Raw genomic sequence first — 20,726 nt, forward strand, 5'->3', positions numbered from 1 at the left:
GCATTCAAGGGAACGGGTTTGCCTGAAAGCCCCCCTAAGGGTGTTGGGTGGCTGTCCAGAGCCCCGTCGGCTCGGGATGCGCACAGAGCGCACGGGGCCGCGCGGCGCCAGAGCCAAAGTGCTGAGCCCATGAGCGCCAAGGCCGCGTGGGCGGGCACCTAATTTTCTGAGAAGTTCCAGTGCTCCTCGGCCCGACCCCTGTCGCCCCCCTTCCCCTTCTAGCTGGAAAGTTGTGCGCCAGGCAGCGGGGGGCGGAGAGAGGAACCCAGACTGGCCCCCCCTCCCGCTTCCTGCCCGGCGGCCTCCCATTGGCCAGAGGAAACCCCAGGAATGTGAGCGCCTCTTTAAAAGCGAGCGTCTCCGCCGCCTTGCCAGCCAGTGCACTTCGGCCGGCCGCCGAGCGCTTACCACGGCGAGCTCTCCCCGCGCAGCCTCCGATCCCTCGGCCTCCGGGCGTACCGCTCTGCCCGTGCTTCTCCAGCGCTCGGTACCGTCGCTGCGCCTTCGTCGCCGGCCCCGGCCTCTGCATCCGTGTCCACACAGGTAAGGAGTCCCTGGGCGGCCGCCGAGGACCAGTGCTGCCCTGGCCATCCACCTGGAGCTCCCAGGCTTCGGCGCCTCAGGGACCCCGGATCTCATACTTTTCGTCTTCCCCATCCTGTCCCTCCCAGCCGCTGGGGGACTCTTCTCATGCAAGGGCTACAGGGGCATCCTCTCCAGCCCTGGGGTTCACAAACCAACTCGCCAGGACACCCCAAGATTTTCTTCTCCTCGTCTTCCCTAAACCTTTCTATCAGTCCTCTAGAAAAGAGTTTAGACTCCCCCCGTGCCCTCCCCGGGCCCCCAAACTATATCTCCTGATGCTGCTGTTTACCCTCAACTTCTTAAGGAAAAGCACCCCGCCCCCCGATTGTTGGTCTTGCCCCACAATCTCCTCCCCTCAACTCTCTCGTTTTCTTCCTGCTGCCCTCTCCAAAGTAAGTACTGTTGCCCCTCGTTGCCGCAAACGTGGAGCCAAAGGGGGATCCCCAGGGACCCGGCCCCAAGCCCAGCCAGGTTTTGCCCACCCGCCCTGCTTGGCTGCCTCTGACCCTGGGCTCTGTGCTTCTTGCTGCAGGCTCCCTGCTGGGCACAAACAGCTCCACCATGGGGCTGGCCTGGGGACTCAGTGTCCTGTTCCTGTGGCATGTGTGCGGCTCCAACCGCATTCCAGGTGAGTCTGTATAATACCTTTTGAGGGGGGAGGGAAGAGGAAGAGGTCCGGTTACCCCAGGTGTGCCTCCCTCCCATGCACTCCCCTCCCAGCTGCTTCTCCCCTGAGCCCTGACCGAAGGTCGGGATGCAGGTTCCCTGTGACTCTGGTGTTTATTCAGCTCTTTTGGTGGCTGCCAGGAGCTTTCACCCTGTCCCTCTGCCCCACACCCCAGAGCTGAGCCCCACCCCTGCCCAGCCCAGAGAGCTCACCGTGTGCCCTGCTCTTGTCTAATAGAGTCTGGGGGAGACAACAGCGTGTTTGACATCTTTGAACTCACGGGGGCTGCCCGCAAGGGTTCCGGGCGCCGACTGGTGAAGGGTCCTGACCCTTCCAGCCCAGCTTTCCGCATCGAGGATGCCAACCTGATCCCCCCTGTGCCTGACGACAAGTTCCAAGACCTAGTGGATGCTGTGCGGGCGGAGAAAGGTTTCCTCCTCCTGGCCTCCCTGAGGCAAATGAAGAAGACCCGGGGCACGCTGCTGGCTGTGGAGCGGAAAGACCACTCCGGCCAGGTCTTCAGCGTGGTCTCCAATGGCAAGGCGGGCACCCTGGACCTGAGCCTGACTGTGCAGGGGAAGCAGCATGTGGTGTCGGTGGAAGAAGCACTCCTGGCGACCGGCCAGTGGAAGAGCATCACCCTGTTTGTGCAGGAGGACAGGGCGCAGCTGTACATCGACTGTGAGAAGATGGAGAATGCTGAGCTGGATGCTCCCATCCAAAGCATCTTCACCAGGGACCTGGCGAGCATCGCCAGGCTCCGCATCGCCAAAGGAGGCGTCAATGACAATTTCCAGGTGAGGCCTCTTCAATTCCTGGTCCATGGGGTCGACTGAGAGGCAGCTGATCTGCCAGGAGGGCAATCACGGGAGAGGCAGGGGTTCTAGGACAGGAAATCCTGCCTGTGTATTAGAGCAGCGGTTCTCACACTTCAGGGAGCATCAGAGTCACCCGGAGGACTTGCTACAATGGGTACTGCTGCACCCCACCCCTAGAGTTTCAGATTCAATAGGTCTGGGATGGGGCCTGATAATTGGCATTTCTAACCAGTTCCAGGGTGAGGTTGGCGCTGGTGTTCTGGGGACCAGACTTTGAAAACCACTAAAGGAAACAAGAAATAGGTTTCCTATAACAGCCTGTTCAAAACCTTAAATACTCTTTATGCTCTTCTCAAGGAAAGAACTTATTTCAAATGTGTTCCAGCAATTACAATACTGCTTGAAGTGGGTACTTTTAGGAGCAGAATAAATACCACTTTGCTATTTGATTCCTCATGGGGATGTAACTGGTCTCAAAGAAAAGATTAAAATAGTGGCTATTTGCTGCTGCAGCTTCTTCCATGCTTAAACGTCTAGATCTTTGTATCTGTGGCTTTGAAACGCCCACATTTAACTCTTTGACACTGGAGAGTGTCATTATATCCTCCGGTCTCAGTATCAGATTCCATTTCCTGTGTCTCCGAGTAGGCTGATAACTGAATTCTTTGTACAACACTGAAGACTTGGCACAAGACACAGTTAAGATTTTTGAAGTTGTTTGGCTGTTCATGTTGGTGTGTTATTTTGACATGGTGATCTTAAAAGGGAGTTCTTTGAAACTTCTAGAACATCTGTTGTGTGCTTTTCCCAGCATAAACAGTCTTCCCCACCCACTGACCCCCTCCCCCACCAAGCGTCTACAAATAATGTGTGTCCTCTGCCTACAGGGCGTGCTGCAGAATGTGAGATTTGTCTTTGGAACCACACCAGAAGACATCCTCAGGAACAAAGGCTGCTCCAGCTGTAAGTGTCCTTCTATTTTTAGGGCATACAGGGAAACTGGGGCAATTCCACCCAAAACAAGTTGAGAAACGTATGCAATGGTGGTTGTGCATAAATTACCCCAGGGAACATAGTTAAGAGGTACATAAAGGTGACCTCCAACAGCACACACACGCATCCCGTCCTCCTGCATCCCTCACCCAAAATGAAATGTCTTTTACGGCTAGGAACCCTGGGGACTGGCAGGTGAGTTCTTCTGCTTGAAGATCCTCTATAACTTTCCCCATCGTGTTCCTCTGTTCCTTGGCAGCTACCAGTGTCCTTCTCACCCTTGACAACAATGTGGTGAACGGTTCCAGCCCTGCCATCCGCACCAACTACATCGGCCACAAGACAAAGGATCTGCAAGCCATGTGCGGCATCTCCTGTGACGAGCTATCCAACATGGTCCTGGAGCTTAGGGGCCTGCGCACCATCGTGACCACGCTGCAGGACAGCATCCGCAAAGTGGTCAGTGGCCTCCGCCCGCTAGCACGAGCCCTCGAACGTGTGCCACCAATGACGCTGAGGGACTGAAAGTGAGGCTGGACGCTAATGACCTTTCTCCCCCTTTTAGACTGAAGAGAACAAAGAGCTGGTCAATGAGCTGAGGAGGCCCCCGCTCTGCTACCACAACGGAGTCCAGTACAGGAATAGCGAGGAGTGGACGGTGGACAGCTGCACTGAGTGTCGCTGCCAGGTAAGGGGCTCGAGAGACTGAAATACGAATAGATGGTGCACAGTCTCTGGGGGAAGATCCAGATAGCCACACAGGCCCTTTTTATGTTCCATGGCCTGATAACCCAAATGGTGTCTTTTTCTTAAGATGCAGTTATGACATCTATAAAATCTTTAAATGCCCAAGAGTTTTTCAAAGTCTTAATGATACCCCAGGCTAAGTATCTAAAAGAACATATCTATTTAAACATCTCAGTAACTTACCTGCTTTAGTTCAAGGGCTAAGTGTTGAATGTCAGGTAAGTAAAACCTAGTTGAACTTTCTTCCCCCCAGCCCTAATTCGTATTCAGCTATGACACAGAGATTCTTTTAATACAGTACTGATTGCTGTGCAAATCACTTAGCCCACCATGTTAGGACAGAGCTGCCCACTTAGCTCAGATGGCACTGCCTGCAGTGTGTATGTCCTTCTGGATCCCCCCGCCCACCCTGCAACGCCAGGGGCAGGGGAGTGAAGGGGGTTTACCTGACTCATTGAGCAAAGTCAAGCTGAAATACAAATCACGGATTGCTGGATTTGCGAGTCAAATTTACTAAATTCCCATTCTCGTCCGATATAATATAAAGCCAGATCTATACATGAGAAAATACGATGCTCATGGATCTTCTTTTCCCCATAAAGATATAATTTAAAACTTTTCAAGTCCTGGCTGAGTTTCATGAGTTTGATTTTTAGATGCAGAGTAATAGATCTGACCCATGACATTCAGTGGTTCCCGCTGGAGAAACTCTTCACGCTGTCCTGTGCATGAGAAAGTGACTAAGTGGCAATTAAGAAAGCTCTCTCCGAGGGGTGGAGTGACAAGTAACTAGCACCAGAACTCTCTCTACAGTACTGGTGGCTGCCAGCATGACAGAGGCAGATCTTCTATTAAAATCATTCCACTAGAGCATTTAACAGCCCTGACCACGTGTCAACCTGTAATGGAAATGTTTCAATATGTAAACTTCAGCTTGCAATATGCCTAGTAAACCATTTCTCCCTCACTCCTGCCCTGCAGAACTCAGTTACCATCTGCAAGAAAGTGTCCTGCCCAATCATGCCCTGCTCCAATGCCACAGTTCCTGATGGAGAATGCTGCCCGCGGTGTTGGCGTAAGTTCTTAAAACTGCATAATCACGCTTCAGCGACTCATCAACTGTACATAGTGCTTGAACCCCACCCCCGTCTCCATCAGATGTTTTTCATTCAGTTTCTTGCTGCGACACCTGGTTAACTGATGGCTCGTCTGCTGTAGAGAGCCAAAAGTGCCCTTATGACTAAACTTGATTACCCCCCTGGATCACAGTACAGGCAATAATCTTGGTGTAGCTTATTGAGAATGATCCTATGCTTTGAGGAAAGAAGAGAGGAATCGGTAGCAGTGATAGCTCTAAGTTGACTGCTTTTAGAATTTGACCTTATGGCCTAGAGTCAAGAAAAATCTGCTCACCAGAGAAATGGATGGCTTTGGTGCAAGCACTGGACTTAATTGGGCCTGAAAGTTCTACCCATTTTGTATACAGACATAAGAGACCTAAGACAAAACAGCAGTTTGAGTGTCAGGGCCATAAAAGAAATAGGGCACTGTGTTGTTTCATGGTACCCAATCCCTGGCTTTTGTTGCCAGTATGAATTAATCACTTTGCTGAGACAGTATAGTAGGTACAAGTCATAAAAATGATTCATCACAACTAAGATAAATAAGACGAGAAAGTAGCACTCACCCCTCACACCCACACCTCCCACACCCACTGCACCTACACACACTGATCACAACTCAGAATAACCAGTCCCCTCCAGAGATCACTTCAGGTGTGGGTTAAAGGGAACAAAGCCAGCTGGGGACTGGCGGAGCTCTGAACTTGAATCAGGGATTGCTAGGAAAGCTTCCAGCTGATGGCAAGAGAAAACAAGTTCTCTGTCTCGTGTCAGATACAGCTAGACGTGACTGTAGTCATCGTGCCTGGGCAGATGATAAACAAACGCACTTTCCTCTTGTGAAAATATATGCAGAAAAGGTCCCAAATGCTAGGGTGAGAGAAGCAACATACTGACTAACCTCATGACCGAGCTAGAGCCACAGCCAACAGCGGCTCTGCTGCCTTCAACTTCATCTGCCAAACACATGGTCTCTGGCTCCCCTGAAAGGCAGAAGTGACTCCTATAAGTTGCCTAAAACTCAAGTATTTTTGGAAGCCTGGGACTGGAACTGCCTACTGAAATATCTTAAGTCAGAAAAGGGAAACTCATTTGAAATGCAGACAGGAGGAGAGAGGGAGTGATGAATAGGAACACACACTGGGAAAAGGCTCAGCTGTACCAGCCCAGGCAAAGCATGCAACTGCTACGAGGCTGTGCACAGAATGACCTGGCATAAACCCCTTGGCCACTGGCCTAACAATTAACATTGCTTGTCACCCTCTAGCAAGGGAAGAAGAAAGTCCTGAGCAGAGCAGTCTAAAGAATAGCTTGTTTTAATGATTGCACGCTAAATGCGCCCATGTCCTCTGCAGCCAGCGATTCTGCAGACGATGGCTGGTCCCCATGGTCTGAATGGACCTCTTGCTCTGTGACATGTGGCAACGGAATCCAGCAGCGTGGCCGCTCCTGCGACAGCCTCAACAACAGATGCGAAGGCTCCTCCGTGCAGACACGGACCTGCCACATTCAGGAGTGTGACAAGAGATGTAAGTATCTCGGCCACTTGGGGATGCGGAGAACTGACCTGTCCTTGTCGTCACCAACAGCAGCTCCATAACACAGAGGTTCTAGCCTCTGGACCTAATCCCAAGTCTCCCCCTTATCTATGCACCCTTGAGCACAACTTAGCCTCTCTGAGGCTCTTTCCTCATCTGCAAATCGGGGGTAAGAATAGTTCCTGATAGGGCTAGTTTGAAGATTTTGTTTAGATAATGCATTTAAAGGCACTAGCACAGAGCTTGGCTCATGGGAAGTACCGTATAACCATCTGGTTTGTCCTTTAGTTAAACAGGATGGCGGCTGGAGCCACTGGTCCCCGTGGTCGTCTTGTTCTGTAACATGTGGAGACGGTGTGATCACAAGAATCCGGCTGTGCAACTCTCCCAGCCCCCAGATGAATGGGAAGCCATGTGAGGGCGAAGCTCGGGAGACCAAAGCCTGCCAGAAAGACGCCTGCCCCAGTAAGTGCATGCGTCACCCGGCAGCAGCTCTGCCCAGCTGGCTGGCTGGCATCTGCAGCTTCCAGCTCGGTGGGTCATGGACGGGGAAAGGTCCCTTCCTAGAGAAACAAATAGAAGCACAGTCCTGCACAGCGCAGCGGCTTCTTTTAATGGAAAACAGAAAGAACAATTTCAGACTCACCCTCTTCCAGAACATTCTTTCCATGTGTCAGGGTAGCATGAACAAACTCAGGAGAGTCTCCTGTGAAGGTAAGGGGTTTGAAAATCGGCATTAACTTTGGCCTGTGGTTCATTTTCTTACAGTCAATGGAGGCTGGGGACCCTGGTCGCTATGGGACATCTGTTCCGTCACCTGTGGAGGAGGGGTGCAGAAACGTAGTCGGCTCTGCAACAACCCCACACCCCAGTTTGGAGGCAAGGACTGCGTTGGTGATGTGACAGAAAACCAGATCTGCAACAAGCAGGACTGTCCCATCGGTAAGCCATGCAGCCCAGGACAAAACCACTGAGTGCCATGGTTAGCGTTCACAGGGGTTCGGCTTTGAATGGTCCTGAGTGATTTGATTACTCTAAAATGCCAGACAGACAGCATAATCTCAACAAGCTATCAGTTGTTTAGATCCTACAATATTTTACACCCTGGTTTAAGTGTCCGGAATGGCAGTTACTGGGAAGCAGCTGAGACCCACCATTTGCCTGTCTCTCTTGTCTCAGATGGGTGCCTGTCCAATCCCTGCTTTGCGGACGTCAAGTGTACCAGCTACCCTGACGGCAGCTGGAAGTGTGGTGCTTGTCCCCCGGGCTACAGCGGAAATGGCATCCAGTGCAAAGATGTTGATGAGGTGAGAAGCTGGGAGTTACCAGACCTAGGAAAGCAGCTCACCTGTCCTAGTCATTTCCTTTGGCAGCGTTCTCTAAACACGAAGCAAACTGCTATTTCTTCCATAGTGCAAAGAAGTCCCTGATGCCTGCTTCAACCACAACGGAGAGCACAGGTGTGAGAACACAGACCCCGGCTACAACTGCCTGCCCTGCCCGCCACGCTTCACCGGCTCGCAACCCTTCGGCCGGGGCGTGGAACATGCCACCACCAACAAACAGGTAGAGCAGAGGGGACTCGTAGACGGGAGTGAAGGAGGGGTGTCCTCGAGCGAAAGAGCCACGAAAGGAGGGAACGTCATCTTATACCCTTCACAAAAAACAGGGAAGGGGGTGAGTGGACAACCTAGCTCTTAGAAACGGGACTAGAAAATCCACTGTACCTCCAGCAAGGAAAACAGGTCCATCACCTCTGACAATGCTGCTCTGGAACAAGTTGTGAGTGGATGGACTTCTAAGTGCCTAGGTGCTGAGCAATTTCAAGGAAAATGCACATACAGCCACGTTAGCCTGTAACCTGGACATACCCAGGGGCGGATGGGGAGGACCCACACTCTTCCCATGGAGCTCTGTCTGTTCAGAGACGATGGGGATCCGGGTCCTTGGTTCTGCGGTGTCTGGGGACTCTCGAAGGCTCTGCCTTAATGTCAGGATGTACCCTCAGGTGTGCAAGCCCCGCAACCCCTGCATGGACGGCACACACGACTGCAACAAGAATGCCAAGTGCAACTACCTGAGCCACTACAGTGACCCCATGTACCGCTGCGAGTGCAAGCCCGGCTACGCCGGCAACGGCATCATCTGTGGGGAGGACACAGACCTGGACGGCTGGCCCAACAAGGACCTGGTGTGCGTGGCCAATGCAACTTACCACTGCAAAAAGGTAGCCCCCGCTTTCCTCGCCCACCTCCAGAAAGCCCTTATCAAGGGAACAGGCTGAGGGATTTTAAATGCTTAAAAGTCTGAAAATGAAACTGAAAGATTAAATCATCCAAAGGCAGAGCAGCCCTAATTCTTATTAATATTAAATCACTTGGTGCCAAGATCATGAATGGGGCAGCAGGCCCTGTGGGCAGTCGTGTTCCACAGTCGATTATATTGTCCAAAAAAATGTTCACTTCTCTACCAAATACCAGCAGAGCATGGCTGTGTTCCCAGCGTGTACAAAGTCTAGAGCGTTTATCTCTGGTGCCTGAGCTGAGCAAAAGGCATGCAAACTGCAGCTGTAATGTGTCTTCTCTTTCCAGGATAATTGCCCCAACCTTCCCAACTCAGGGCAGGAAGACTATGACAAGGACGGAATCGGCGACGCCTGTGACGATGACGATGACAATGATAAAATTCCAGATGACAGGGTAAAAAACGTTTTCTACTCCTCTTTCAGCTTTTGTATTCAGCAACAGCCTGTAACACCTTGAGATTCAATGAAGTTACTGATATCTAGGATCATCAGAAGTTATTTGTTGTGTTTCAGTAGTTTGAGGACATAGATGTTGCCAAGAGAATTTTTAAATGAGGGTTTTGTTTTTCATCACAACCTTCCCTTCCCCCGGTTGGAGCAAGAGGTTACAATATGTGAACAAATGACACTTCGCTCCCCAGATTGGTTTCAAATGTCTTCTCTAAGTCACATTAAGATTTTCTTTGAGCGCACTGAGAGCAGTGATGTTGAGTTTCTATTTACATCTCACTGACTCGTAACCAACAGCAATTCATTTTTCATTCATTGTGTCCTGGCTTTTAACTTTTGCAGTGACCATTTTACAGAGGATTCAATTAGTATATCCACTAAATAGAAAATAATTGTTGCATATTTTCACAGTTTTATAAATATTCTGCATGTGGTTTGAGGCGGGCTTCATGGACCGTGTTGTAAAATGCTCTGCTTCTTCTCTTTGCAGGACAACTGTCCGTTCCATTACAACCCAGCCCAGTATGACTATGACAGAGACGACGTGGGAGACCGCTGTGACAACTGCCCCTACAACCACAACCCAGACCAGGCTGACACGGACAACAACGGGGAAGGAGACGCCTGCGCAGCAGACATTGATGGGGACGGTAAGGCACTCCCTGACTCCAGCGGGCCCCAGTGTCTCTCACTTGGCTCTCAACCTTGAGCAGCCCTGGCTGTTAGTGTGCGATTTGGTTGAAACAGCTGAGGCTGGAGATTCCAGCTCTTACCTGTCCCCTGTTCTCTGCAGGTATCCTCAATGAACGGGACAACTGCCAGTATGTCTACAACGTGGACCAGAGAGACACTGACATGGATGGGGTTGGAGATCAGTGTGACAACTGCCCCCTGGAACACAATCCAGATCAGGTCGGTGGATGCCTTTCAGAATCTTTCAGTAAAGTGTTAGAATATCCCTTTCTAGGCCCCTAAAAAATAGAAGAGTTAAACAGAGTTCAAACATTACCACGGCTCTCAGTGCTCTCAGAGCCAACTGTAATATTTTCATGTGAACAGTTTGCCTGACATGAGTTCCTCGCAGAGTCTCATAGGTCTTTAGTGTGACAGTCTTGTAATGTCAATCCTGTCTTCTACAAGAAGGTCCACGTGACTTGCTCAGCGGGATCTACCATTGTTAAGATAAATTATACAAAGCAGAAATCTGTGACTGACGACTCTACGGGAATATTAATCATATTTGAAACTAAGAGATGGAAGAAAATATCCCTAAGCACGATACACAACCATTTTCATGGCTAATGATATAATCTGGCTGCAAGAAATTCAAACTAAAAATAATTCCCCCAAACTGGAGAAATCCCTGTTTCATTGTCATTCTTCAAGTGTTTGGCATTGCAAGCAGATAATTCTCCGTAGCACTGCCAGGGAGTGCTGCAAATAGACATCAGCCAGAACAAGTTCCTTTTCTTGTGTAATTGCTCATCATTATTTTCTAGCTGTGAAAGTTAAGGCATTGTTCGGAAAACCTAGAAACCAGCTTTTAAAAAATGGGAATATTTTTAAAAGATTCAAAAAATGAGAAGTCCAGCTGAGCTCCTAATGTTTGTTCGTTTGAGCTCCTATAAAACAGAAAGCGACAGGATGAATCTCTTTGGGGCCGTAATGGGAAAGCATGAATGATCTGGGATAGCTTTCCTGATCAGATGGCATTGAGGGTCATCTATGTTGAGTTTGGATCTTACTGTAAATTAAACCTCAATGCCGTTTAACCTCCCTGGATGAGTTTTTGGTTCTTCCGATAATAATAAAGTTTATAACAGTTAATGAATCATGTAAAAATCTTAATGGCAAAGAGCATAAATACTGGCAAGAAACATTTCAACTTGTGTATAAATAATCCCTAAGCATCCCACATACACTGAATAATGTAAAAAAGTACTCTTGAGAAGTACAGTTTTGAAAAAATTTAGAATTCTGACTACCTGAGCCAACAGTTGACAACCATTATGGACTAGAGATATAAAACCAAATACCTAAAAAAAGAAGAAAATAATTGATCCCACCATATGGATTTCCAAGTATGTATAAAAAGCAGTGCCATGTTGCCATGATTTAATGACCTAGAGTAGACGCTGACGTGTCAACAATTTCGTAATTGAAAACTTAAATGGAAAATAACAAATTGTACTCAAAGAATTTCATTCATCATTAAAATATAAGCAGTTAACATGGCATTCCATCCTTGGGGATTAGTTAATGCTTTCTATTGAATTTTATTTCGACAGTTTTCTATTTAAAAAAAAACAACAACAAAAATCCCTATTAAAACTGTCATATGGAAACAAGAGTCAAGAAGAAAAACATTTAAAATCTGTTAATATGACTAGCTTTTGGCAGTGGCATATAGACTTCAAACCTCACTGGCCGAATCCAACACTGGAGAATCTTACATAAGTTCTCTTTAGCATCAATGATTCATACTCCAATTGACCCTCTGTTTCTGTCTCTTTCAGCTCGATTCTGACTCGGACCGCATTGGAGATACCTGTGACAACAATCAGGACATTGATGAAGACGGCCACCAGAACAACCTGGACAACTGTCCCTACGTGCCCAACGCCAACCAGGCCGACCATGACAAGGATGGCAAGGGCGATGCCTGCGACCATGACGATGACAATGACGGCATTCCTGATGACAAGGACAACTGCAGGCTCGTGCCCAATCCTGACCAGAAGGACTCTGATGGTGAGTCACTGGAGCCACTTTTAAAGAGAGTCACTGAAACCATGGCTGTCTGGATTCAGGAAATAAAAACAAAGCTGAATGCATTTAAGGATGAACAGACCAAATGTCAGCTTTGAGAAGACAGTGAATTTCTGGCACCAGTCACGGTTATTTCAGAATTTCACTGTACTCTTGCCTTTTTGGCCTCAGGTGATGGTCGAGGTGATGCTTGCAAAGATGATTTTGACCAGGACAACGTGCCAGACATCGATGACATCTGTCCCGAAAACGTTGATATCAGTGAGACCGATTTCCGCCGATTCCAGATGATTCCTCTAGATCCCAAAGGGACGTCCCAAAATGACCCTAACTGGGTTGTACGCCATCAGGGTAAAGAACTCGTCCAGACTGTCAACTGTGATCCTGGACTTGCTGTAGGTGAGTAGTGAGTTCTTCTAACGAAAGGCCAGTGCATAGAGGGGAAAGAAGCAAATATAAAAGCTGGCAGTCGTGTGTGTCCCCATGGGTGCTAAAAAATGCCTAGGAGTGTAACAGAGAACTTCCCGAAGGCTGCAGGTTTTAACCTGGGTCTGGCCTCCTCTTCCAGGTTATGATGAGTTTAACGCTGTGGACTTCAGTGGCACCTTCTTCATCAACACCGAAAGGGATGATGACTATGCCGGATTTGTCTTTGGCTACCAGTCCAGCAGCCGCTTCTACGTTGTGATGTGGAAGCAAGTCACTCAGTCCTACTGGGACACCAACCCCACAAGGGCTCAGGGATACTCCGGCCTTTCTGTGAAGGTCGTGAACTCCACCACGGGGCCTGGCGAGCACCTGCGGAATGCCCTGTGGCACACAGGAAACACCCCCGGCCAGGTGAGAACAACACCCTGCAGAAGGGGGAGAGGTGCTAGACCAGCACAAGGGATGCTGTGCTTTGGCCAAGCCTCCCGACAGGGAATCTTAGATATCACGTTCCCCGCATCACCAACTGCAGCATTAAGTTCTGCTTTGAAAAAACATCCTAGGGTCTGAGAGGGGAGCCCACTTCAAATCCAAAGGCAGTTTTAGCCTCTTCAAACAAAAGTTTCTCTTCTCTCTGCTTTATATGTACATTCAAGGCTACACATCTAATGAAAAAGGCCTTCGGAAAAAAATCCTACATTGCAGCCCTCTAATTTAGGTCAACTCTGTACCTTTCAAGCACCGTTTCTCATGGAATGAAATATAAATCTCATAATGAGGCTGTTTCAACCTTTTCGTTTCCTTTTCCTCCAGGTACGCACGCTGTGGCATGACCCTCGTCAAATAGGCTGGAAAGATTTCACCGCCTACAGATGGCGTCTGAGCCACAGGCCAAAGACGGGTTTCATTAGGTAAGATTGCTCTGATTAAATTTCACTTAAGTCACACTGATGGGAGAGAAGGAGAGGACCAAAAAGCAAGGGTGTCACTAACGCGACTTCCTTTTTCCTGCAGAGTGGTGATGTATGAAGGGAAGAAAATCATGGCCGACTCAGGACCCATCTATGACAAAACCTATGCTGGCGGTAGGCTAGGGTTGTTCGTCTTCTCTCAAGAAATGGTGTTCTTCTCTGACCTGAAATATGAATGCAGAGGTAGGAGCAAAATGACAGTGAATATACCAGTTGACATCCCTAGTTCAGACCAATACCAAGAATGCCAATCATGGGAGAGGCTGATTTAAAGGCTATTTTAGAGAAAGGGTTATTTATATTTTGCTGTTGAAGGCATATGATAAAAAGTGAAATAGTGCCTATGAACTGCGGCTTATGAAGTGCTGAGTCCTTGTGAACCATTTTAATTTAGCAATCTCTGTTCTCTTCATAGCCAGCGCAAAGTAAACTGCAGACAAGCTCCTGTACAGTTCAGACCCCAGCAATAATACCTAAAAATTTTTTAAATTTTACATTTCTATGTCTTGCACACCACTTAGTTTTATTCATGCCATTACGGCCCAGGTTGTCTTTCAGAGCCTTTCCCTCTTGGAAAGGAAGGGAAAGGAGTATTGCCTTCATGTTGGCATGTTAAATTAATTTTCACTACTAACCTTTGCTCTTTTTTTCATTTAGTGGTTACTTAAGCTCTCACTGAGTCTAGCATTGGGTCTCCTACAAAACAGGTGCTTAATAAACGTTTACTGGGCCAAGCTTGGAGCCAACAAGATGAAGCACAGTAAAAAAAATATGGTTGCTGTTACTCAATATTTAAATTATGGTGTAATCTTTGAGTCTTAAGTTGTAAAATAAAACTCCCTAGAGTTTTAACACGGAAAGACTTAGAAAGCACAGCATAAGTTCTAGAAGGTTATGCAGTGTCAAGCTCCTAGCAACCACGTTCCAACACACTAACGTGTAATTATATAAGCTGACAATCTTAAAATATGCTTTTGACATTATAAAAGTAGAGCTATGCCTAGGTTGTTAACGTATTAAGGGATATTAAGATGACAATGCCTTGATGAATTAGTTTATGTATTTATGTGTTTGTCTATTTATTTAACAGATTCCTAATCATCAAACTGTTGATGAAAAGACTGATCATAACCATTGCTGGTATTGCACCTTCTGGAACCATGGGCTTAAGAAAACCCCCAGGATCACTCCTCCCTGCCTGCCTTTGCTCTCTGCTTGCATCAGTGTGGACTCTTAGAACATGTGACTTGCCTCAAGAAAATGCAATTTTCCAAATCAGACTCAGCATTCAGCCTCTGAATGAGAAGAATCTTCCAAGGATATAAACAATGACTTTGGTTGGCTTTTGAAAAATCAAAAGCATCCACTTGCTTCGGTTGGAAGGTGCCTGTCCCACTCTGCTTTTGTCAGGGCAGAGGGCGATTGTGAGGCCAGCTCTGAGCAGTGGACTCCAAAGCGTTTTCAGGCGTGTGAGAGAAGGGAGGACTCGCTAGAATTGACAAACAAAACCAGCCCTGACCTACTCCCTCGGGAATGGGGGGGCGGGGCCGAAGCCCTAAGGGGAGGGCGCATACCCAAGAGACGATTGTATGAAGAAAACTTGGAGGGACTGTTCCTTTTTCGGTACTAAATCATTTTCAGGGGAAAGACTGTTGATGGATTTCATGATGCTGACCCATGTTGGCTGATTGACCCACGTAAATAGGCACTTAAATAGAAGCAGGGAAGGAAGGAAAAGACTGGCTTGTGGACTTCCTCCCGGATTTCCACCCCTTACACATCACCTGTAGCAACCAGAACAGGGAGTCAGAACTAAACCAGCACAAGGCAGTGCTGGCTGCCACTGCCTGGTTATATTGAAATTGTCAGTTGTATTCCAGACGTAGCTTGTGCAGATGTAGCAGGGAAATAAGAAAACCTACCATCTCAGTGAGCACTGGGCTACCTCCCAAGGGAAAGGTAGCCGTGCTTGTATTTTTATGGTTAGAAAGGCACAAAATTATCAACTAAGACATTCCTTTTCTCTCTTTTTTCCTGAATATCATGGAGTTTTCCAATTTTCTCTTTTGGACTGTAGTTTGGTGTTTGTTTTTTTTTTTTTACAAACATTTTACAATGTAAAATATTTATTTTTTACTTATTCTGGAGGATCTGTCTGAAAGACTATTCATGGAACAGGAAGAAGCGTAAGCATATCATCTTTGCTACAAGTCTTCATGACTGTAAGATTGTAAATACAGATTATTTATTAACTCTGTTCTACCTGGAATCTAGGTTTCATATGGAAAGTGTTTGAGAGCTGGTAGTTGAGATTGATCAGCAAAACTTTCATAGGAATGGCACAAGGAAATCAGCACAGCAAGCTGCTCTTCATTTTGTGCTTAGACTGAATGATTTGGGATTCTTCTTTTTTCCTTTATTTTTTCAAGTGGAATTATTTGGTTGTCCATTTGCAAGTGTTTTTAGTTTGCAAAGAAAGCCAGGAGGGCTTTAATACTGTTTTGCTCCATCCCTTGTGCCTATTTCCAGGGAGATGAAAAGCATCTACATTTATTATTTTTGCCTTTTTCCAAATGAAAAAAATGACAAAGGTGAAACTTGTATACAAATATTACCTCATTTGTTGTGTGACTGAGTAAAGAATTTTTGGATCAAGCAGAAAAGAGTTTAAATGTCTAACAAACTTAAAGCTACTGTAGTACCTAAAAAAAAAAAAGTCAATGTTGTACATAGTATAAAAATTCTTCACAGAAAAGTATTCCCAATAAGGAAATAGCATTGAAATGTTAAATACATTTTCTGAAAGTTGTGTTTTTCTATCATCTTGTATACCATTGCTTTATTTTTATAAATTATTTTCTCATTGCCATTGGAATAGATATCTCAGATTGTGTAGATATGCTATTTAAATAATTTATCAGGAAATACTGCCTGTAGAGTTAGTATTTCTATTTTTATAAAATGTTTGCACACTGAATTGAAGAATTGTTTGTTTTTCTTTTTGTTTTGTTGATTTGTTTTTTGCTTGTTACCCTCCTCCCTGTTTTTACTATTTGCCAATACTTTTCTAGGAATGTGCTTTTTTTGTACACATTTTTATCCATTTTACAGTCTAAAGCAGTGTATAAGTTGTATATTACCGTTTCTTATGTACAAGGAACAACAATAAATCATATGGAAATTTATATTTATACTTACTGTATCCATGTTTATTTGTTTTCTGGCTTTATGTTATGAGGTATGGGTAAATTCCATCCTCAAACCAACAGAGTATATACAAAAAGAAAACACAGTAAGTAACAGGAACATTCATATTTCCTATACTATTTAGGAAGACTGAGTTGCTTAGATGACATATTTGCTGGATTTGTGGAATAGAAGAACAAAACAAAAATTAACCTGTCATATTAAAAACACAGCAATGAGAAATGTCCCCCCCCCCCGAGATGTGGGACCCAAAAGGATACAAGTTCATATTTTACCAGTGTCACTAAATGTCATTTACTGAATCCTTTTCAAAGTCCAGTTCTGTTTCTAAAAACAATGAAAAAGGAAAACAGGAGTGAAGCACACAGAATTCACAGCTACATCTTCTGAGCCATGAATGAGGGCACTGGGTGGGCAACACCATTGCACGTTGTGGAGAAGCTTTAGAAACGTTAATGGAGGAAGAACTGTCCTCGAAAAGTTGGGTCAAACTCTACAGGTAACACTTTTTGGAGAACGACTATACCTTTGGTCAAAAACGGATGACTACAGAGACAGGTCGAATTTGGACGAAATCCTAAAAACATATATACATATAAAAAATCAAATTATTTTGTGAAGAGAAGGCCAATGCCTTACAGTAAGCAGAACTTGAGTTTCAGGTGGGCTAACCATGAATGTAGAATACTGGCCAATTTTTAGTTTTAATAAGAACAGGTAGAATAAAAAAATTTATGAGTAGGTTAAAGGTCTCGCTTTGAGATCCATTAAAACAAAAAGGACTGGCTGAGTGAGATAGACTCTTTTTCCTTGTTGATCTTTCTCTCCCATTCTAGAAACATCTATCTAGGGTAGCATAGTCCTATATAAGTATAAATTGCCAAATCATTTTATGGTATCCAGGTGAAGAGTCAGGAACTAGAAGGTGTTGGTAATAGTTATAAAATTTGGAAAACCGATTTGAAAGAAATAATTCTTCGAAACATGACATTCACTCTCTGAGCAGCTCAACGTGTGAAGTCTTGGGAGAGAATTCTAATTCACTTTTAAGTAACAGAACAAAAGTAACTCAAAATATCAAGACGGGACAGAAAAAAGTGTCTGGGAACAGGAGGTTTTTCCCAGGCATGCTGCATATTCACTCCAAGACTGACCTTCGTATCAGGTTGTACTAAAATACAGGATGTGTTAAAAATTAAAATTATGCCATCGGGGTATAGCTTTTTCCTTCCATTTTATTGTCATGCATTTCAAAGAGCTGGATAGGACGGCAATTTTAGGTCCTCTGGGAATTTACAATAAAGGTGATGCCAGTAATTTTCTTGAGGAGTCATAAGTAGAAAAACCTCAAATTTTAAGATCCTAAATTCATTCCTGAAATGAATTAGCTCTTGCTCTTTTATATCTTTTCTTCTCTATCTTGTTCTGGGGCAAACACTCAGGTCTAAAAGGAACCTTAAAATAAAAACTTATTTTTTAATAACACTTTCTTTCCCTATCAGGGCCTTTCTTTTTTTTTAATCTGGAGCCTTCATGTTGAATATATTATACAAATTCAGCTTGCCAGTTCTTATTAGAGGTTCTTTCAGTTGACATGCTATGGAATGGTGTCACCTCTTTCAATGGTAAAATTCACTACTTAAAATCATTCTGTTTTCCTTTCCTTCTCTTAAACTCTTGTAACATAAAGATTCACTCTGCCGCAAATACCATTTGCAGGAACAGTTTACAAAGGCATAAGCTCTCTCTCCAACATCTATCTCCCTCTCCCCTTCTCTCGCTCTTTCCTGCTCTCCCTCTCTCCCTCCCTCTCCCTCTCTCTTTCTCTCTCTCACACACATACACATACATGTCAAACACCAGAAGCACATGGGTTTAGAAAGCCCCACTCCTCTGAAAGGCTTATGGGCAAAAATGGCTCCTCTCTATCACCACTGCAAATCCCCATCCATACCACCTCTCTCCTCTGATTGTTCTGACCCAAACCGTACGCCACACACGTCACTCCTATGAGAGTCCAAAATCATGACTTTTAACCTCTGCTGGCAACCCACGGCAAAACTCTTAGCATCAAGACAAATTACACTGTAGCACATTAACATCAACAAGAACCACTGCTGTTTTAATATAAACTGAAAAAGGCTAGAAAAAGAAATTGCCTATCAATTCTTCTGAAAACAGTAGCTATAGAAGTCTTCACTTTAAAAAGTCAAGCAAACTTGACGTAAGCAATCGCTAATATTATCCAATATCAGTAGATGAAAACATTCGAGCGAAAAATAATAATGCTACATATACATTATTCCAAATTTTGTTAAATACTGCACAATAGCTTTTTTTTTTTTTTTTTAGAATCAGAAATAAATTGGACTTCTAGTTCTAATGCCAATTCATCATATGGAGTGTTGACATAAAATGTTCTCATGAATCCAGGCTACTCACTTGTAACTAACAAACCCTCTCTCTTCAAATAGTACCACAGGTTATTTGTTTTTAAGCAGCTGATCTTTATTTGCTGCATTGTAAAAGACAAACTCTGAAAGAAAATAACTAAATATAATATATGTAATAATTCAGTCAAACTTCTGCTTATGAAAAGTACCATTACTAATAAGATAGGCAAGGATAGCCTAACATCGCTTTGTTGAGAAAATTCATTTCTCTCCACGGCAAGTTGTACTTACTTAACAGGCATTAGAGAGGAGGAAAGAAGGGAAAGCAGGGGCAAAGCTACAATTCATGGTGATCAAATCTGTCTAAATCACAATAAAGTGGCAACGTATCAAATCAAATACAAAACAATCATAGCATTTCAACTAGTTTTAACGTAGCACACATACATAAATGTTGGTTTCTATAACGTATCCCTGATGTTGCAAATTTAGCAATAAAAAATTTTCCCAGGAATTTCAATGAGGAAAAACCACTGAACAATTATACCACGAGTCTCAAAAATATCAAGGAAATGTGATCCAGAAAGAGAGAATCCAAACATTAAAATCATCATTTGAGGAATGGTCTCTATAATGCATTCATTGAATTCAAAGAATTTGGAAAAAATGTGATTTAACTTAATTTACCAGCTTTCTTAAAAGCACACCCCAGCAAGTCTTTGCTTAAGATTCTTTACATTCTTCTGTTACAACTTCAGTCTCCTGTTCATCTGCACATTAAAAACAATAACCAAATATGTCAGAAATCTGTGCATAATTAAGAAAAACCATCAGCCTATAAAACATTAAATTCTTTTACACATGAGACAATAATCACATTCTCATTTAATATTGGACAGCTCACCACAAGCTGCATACAAAATTTACAAGAAAAAGTGAGAGATAAGGTGTCTACCTTCATTGAGCTTATAGCTGAGGGAGAGTTTTTCGGGTTTTGAGAGCTAAAATGGTTTTGGATTTGGAGATAGGCATTTTTTCTTTGTACTAAGTTTCTGGGAAGCAGGGTGAAACCAAAAGTAAATGTAAATATTACAGTTAGGGTAGATTAGAACTAATCCCTTTCATTTCTTTAATGTGAGAAACAAATTGTGACTCTAACCGAAATGGAATGGAAATATTCTTCTTAGTGAGAATGTTATCAGAAAAGGCAGAACGGACAACAGCACCAAATAAAAGAAGACAATAAAATAGAATCAGGAGAAACTGGAACCCTCACACACTACTGGTGGGAATGTGAATGGTGCAGGGGCTTGGGGAAAGTCTGGCAGTTCCTCAAAAGGTAACCAGAGACCCAGCAATTCTACTCCTAGGTATGTGCCCAGGAGAAATGAAAACATACATCTGCCTAAAAACGTGCACACCAAGATACATGTAACAGCCCAAAAGTAGGAACAGCTCAGATGTCCATCGACTGATGAATGAATAAAGGACATGTGGTAAACCCACACAAAAGAATATTATTTAACAATAAAAGAGTAAAGTACTGATACATGCTCCAACATGGATGAACCTTGAAAACATTATACTAAGAAGCCAAACACAAAAGGCCACATGTTGCATGATTCCATTTATATGAAGTGTCCAGACTAGGCAAATTCATAGAGTCATAAAGTAGATTAGTGATCACCTACGGCTGGGGGGTTGGGAGAAAATGGGGAGTGACTGCAAGTTGG

At 44.8% G+C, this 20,726-nt stretch overlaps 2 protein-coding genes across 3 annotated transcripts in view; one reads left to right on the forward strand and one right to left on the reverse strand.

Moving 5' to 3' along the window:
* The first annotated feature begins 1,120 nt into the window (after window positions 1-1,120).
* THBS1 (thrombospondin 1) lies at window positions 1,121-16,586 on the forward strand. 2 transcript variants are annotated; one of them, XM_082848615.1, is made up of 21 exons: window positions 1,121-1,213; window positions 1,490-2,049; window positions 2,958-3,033; window positions 3,323-3,522; window positions 3,629-3,751; window positions 4,792-4,885; window positions 6,287-6,460; window positions 6,758-6,934; window positions 7,238-7,411; window positions 7,649-7,776; window positions 7,883-8,035; window positions 8,478-8,696; window positions 9,061-9,168; window positions 9,715-9,874; window positions 10,018-10,136; window positions 11,741-11,975; window positions 12,165-12,392; window positions 12,562-12,833; window positions 13,236-13,333; window positions 13,437-13,576; window positions 14,484-16,586. In XM_082848615.1, the coding sequence occupies exons 1-21, from the start codon at window positions 1,147-1,149 to the stop codon at window positions 14,489-14,491; spliced, it is 3,513 nt and encodes a 1,170-aa protein (XP_082704741.1). In that variant the 5' UTR covers window positions 1,121-1,146; the 3' UTR covers window positions 14,492-16,586. The 2 variants fall into 2 exon arrangements, with proteins under 2 accessions (XP_082704741.1, XP_082704740.1); XM_082848614.1 differs by lacking the exon at window positions 14,484-16,586 and having other exon boundaries at window positions 13,437-13,852.
* A 2,353-nt stretch (window positions 16,587-18,939) lies between these two features.
* The window catches only part of FSIP1 (fibrous sheath interacting protein 1), a gene marked incomplete at its 5' end in the record, with an annotated part of 194,526 nt that continues 192,739 nt past the window's right edge, over window positions 18,940-20,726 (reverse strand). Inside the window, one exon of the mRNA XM_082848644.1 lies at window positions 18,940-19,763. Within this exon, the coding sequence (XP_082704770.1) occupies window positions 19,717-19,763 (47 nt within the window). The 3' untranslated portion in view covers window positions 18,940-19,716. The remainder of the gene's footprint in view (window positions 19,764-20,726) is intronic.

This window comes from Leucopleurus acutus (assembly GCF_964270905.1).
Source record: "Leucopleurus acutus genome assembly, chromosome: 1".
NCBI classification, from domain to species: domain Eukaryota; kingdom Metazoa; phylum Chordata; class Mammalia; order Artiodactyla; family Delphinidae; genus Leucopleurus; species Leucopleurus acutus.